Source organism: Halyomorpha halys, unplaced genomic scaffold (genome assembly GCF_000696795.3).
Source record: "Halyomorpha halys isolate HHAL.00 unplaced genomic scaffold, Hhal_1.1 Scaffold1113.1, whole genome shotgun sequence".
Classification (NCBI taxonomy): domain Eukaryota; kingdom Metazoa; phylum Arthropoda; class Insecta; order Hemiptera; family Pentatomidae; genus Halyomorpha; species Halyomorpha halys.
In genome coordinates this window covers 304,136-306,001 of record NW_027105717.1, presented here as the reverse complement: position 1 = coordinate 306,001, position 1,866 = coordinate 304,136, and the positions used below count along the sequence as shown (strand labels likewise).

Genomic DNA, 1,866 nt, shown 5'->3' with positions numbered 1-1,866 from the left:
CAGTGATTCATAACTCAAGCCTAAATAATGGCACAAAACTCTTTCTTACCTCCTATACAATCAATCTGGAAGTACACTGGTCTTCGTGATTGAATAAATCTGGCTTTTCAATAAGGACTGTCTTTCCTGACTGACCAGAGAGTGGTCTCTTATGGCTTGTTCTGGCCTAGTTTCTTCGAAATTTCGGTGCGTTGGGGTTAGGTTATAAAATCAATTAATTTACCTTAAGTATTAAATTCAAATGCATATTTAAGTCTCAGCTTTGCAAATCATATAAATTCCGACTAACTCCAATTTTCATCCATCAATGATAATTCACTTCGGAAATTAATAGCGATTAATAATGAATTACGATTCATCGATTTTAGTCAATTTCGATAGTAAACATATGGTACGTAAAAGTACCATGGCTGTATACAGCTAACCTTTGGGAACACACAAGACAAAATTATGAGGAGGACTAAAAGAAGTAAGTGAAATATGAGGACTGAATTAGGGATATGAAAAGCCACCCTTAGTCGCACACTTCTGTGTGCGACAGCGGACCAATGGAGTATGGATTTCATATGTGAGGAAGGTATAGTATATTTTATTTTTGTTTATATTATAAGGGCCGGGGAATTTTAATTACTGCTTACTTTTAACATGAGTGTGATACTCGAATTGGTTACTATTACTTAGTTCATTCGGGACTGGACTGATCTAGTGTGGAATTATGTTATGGTTTTCAAGCACATGTAGACTTGCCAATCCTAAACAGCTATAGAGTCGTACCTTTACTGCAAGGTTCCTACATATTGTGATGAACTCAATCTTGCCTAACCTATGCGCTGAAGTAGTTCACTTTATTTCATATGCAACAGCAAGACAGAACTTTTAACCCTGATTTTCTTTATTTTTATTCTTAAAAAGGCCGAGAGCGATAGTACCTGAGGCCTGTCCTGCAGGCATAATACAAGGATCTAAACCATTCCATGACCTCATACCCCAATGTTCGAAATAAGTCGGCTGAAATGACATAATGAAGGGGTACCAGATTTAGGACTATGACTAAACCTGTTAAATGCTGATAATACTCCTGTTGGGGAGTTTATAATCAACATTAATTAAAATATTGCTATTCCTGGTGACTGAGTACTGTTGACTATAATTTTAATGGAACAAAATAAGTTAAGCATTGTAAAGAAAAAAATCTTACTATTAATTACTTATAATAACAAAAAAAGTACAATATCGGTTAGTGTGTTTTGTGGAATTTTATAACTAATGTTTGTAAAATTTGGGGTAATATACAACACAATTTTTACTAATCCTGATGAACTTATGGATAAATTGTTGAAGAACTCTGTAAAACTGATGAAATGGTCTTATTTGTTCACTCTCAGTCCTTCACCTTGGTTTGGAGTAAGGTTACTCACCTAATGGTAATTTTACTTTAATAAACCAAAAAAATACATAGACATTTTTAAGAAATATTTTACTAAAAATAAATTAAAAAAAAAAGACATAATAATCTTTTTTACCAATCGTTCTCTACATAGATCACTCCAGTGACGCCCCTCCAAACCCAAATCTACTAAATCAGTCTTAACAGAATCCTTCCGACCACGTTTCGGTCAACCCTTCGGTTGTTTACCAGTCGGTCTTGTGTTTATTGACATGTTAGGGATCCCTACTTTACTAAGTCCCACAACCTTATACGCCCACCTTATTCGCCGCAATATAATATATAACCTGAATTATATTTAGCGGGTGCAGTCCCCTCAATAGCAGTGCAAGTGCAATCCCTTGTAGATACCCCCTCCCATATCAGACAAGTGTAATCCCCTGTATATACCCCCTCCCATATCAGACAAGTGCAATCCC

General features: G+C 35.5%; 1 protein-coding gene across 3 annotated transcripts in view; it reads left to right on the top strand.

Annotated features, from left to right (window-relative positions):
• The first annotated feature begins 323 nt into the window (after positions 1 to 323).
• LOC106688370 (uncharacterized) overlaps positions 324 to 1,866 on the top strand; it is an 83,779-nt gene continuing 82,236 nt past the window's right edge. Inside the window, exon 1 of one of the 3 annotated variants that reach the window (XM_067053332.1) lies at positions 324 to 577. In XM_067053332.1, coding sequence (XP_066909433.1) covers positions 556 to 577 — 22 coding nt within the window. In that variant the 5' untranslated portion in view covers positions 324 to 555. The remainder of the gene's footprint in view (positions 578 to 1,866) is intronic. The other 2 variants (XM_014432790.2, XM_014432791.2) reach the window with 2 other exon arrangements.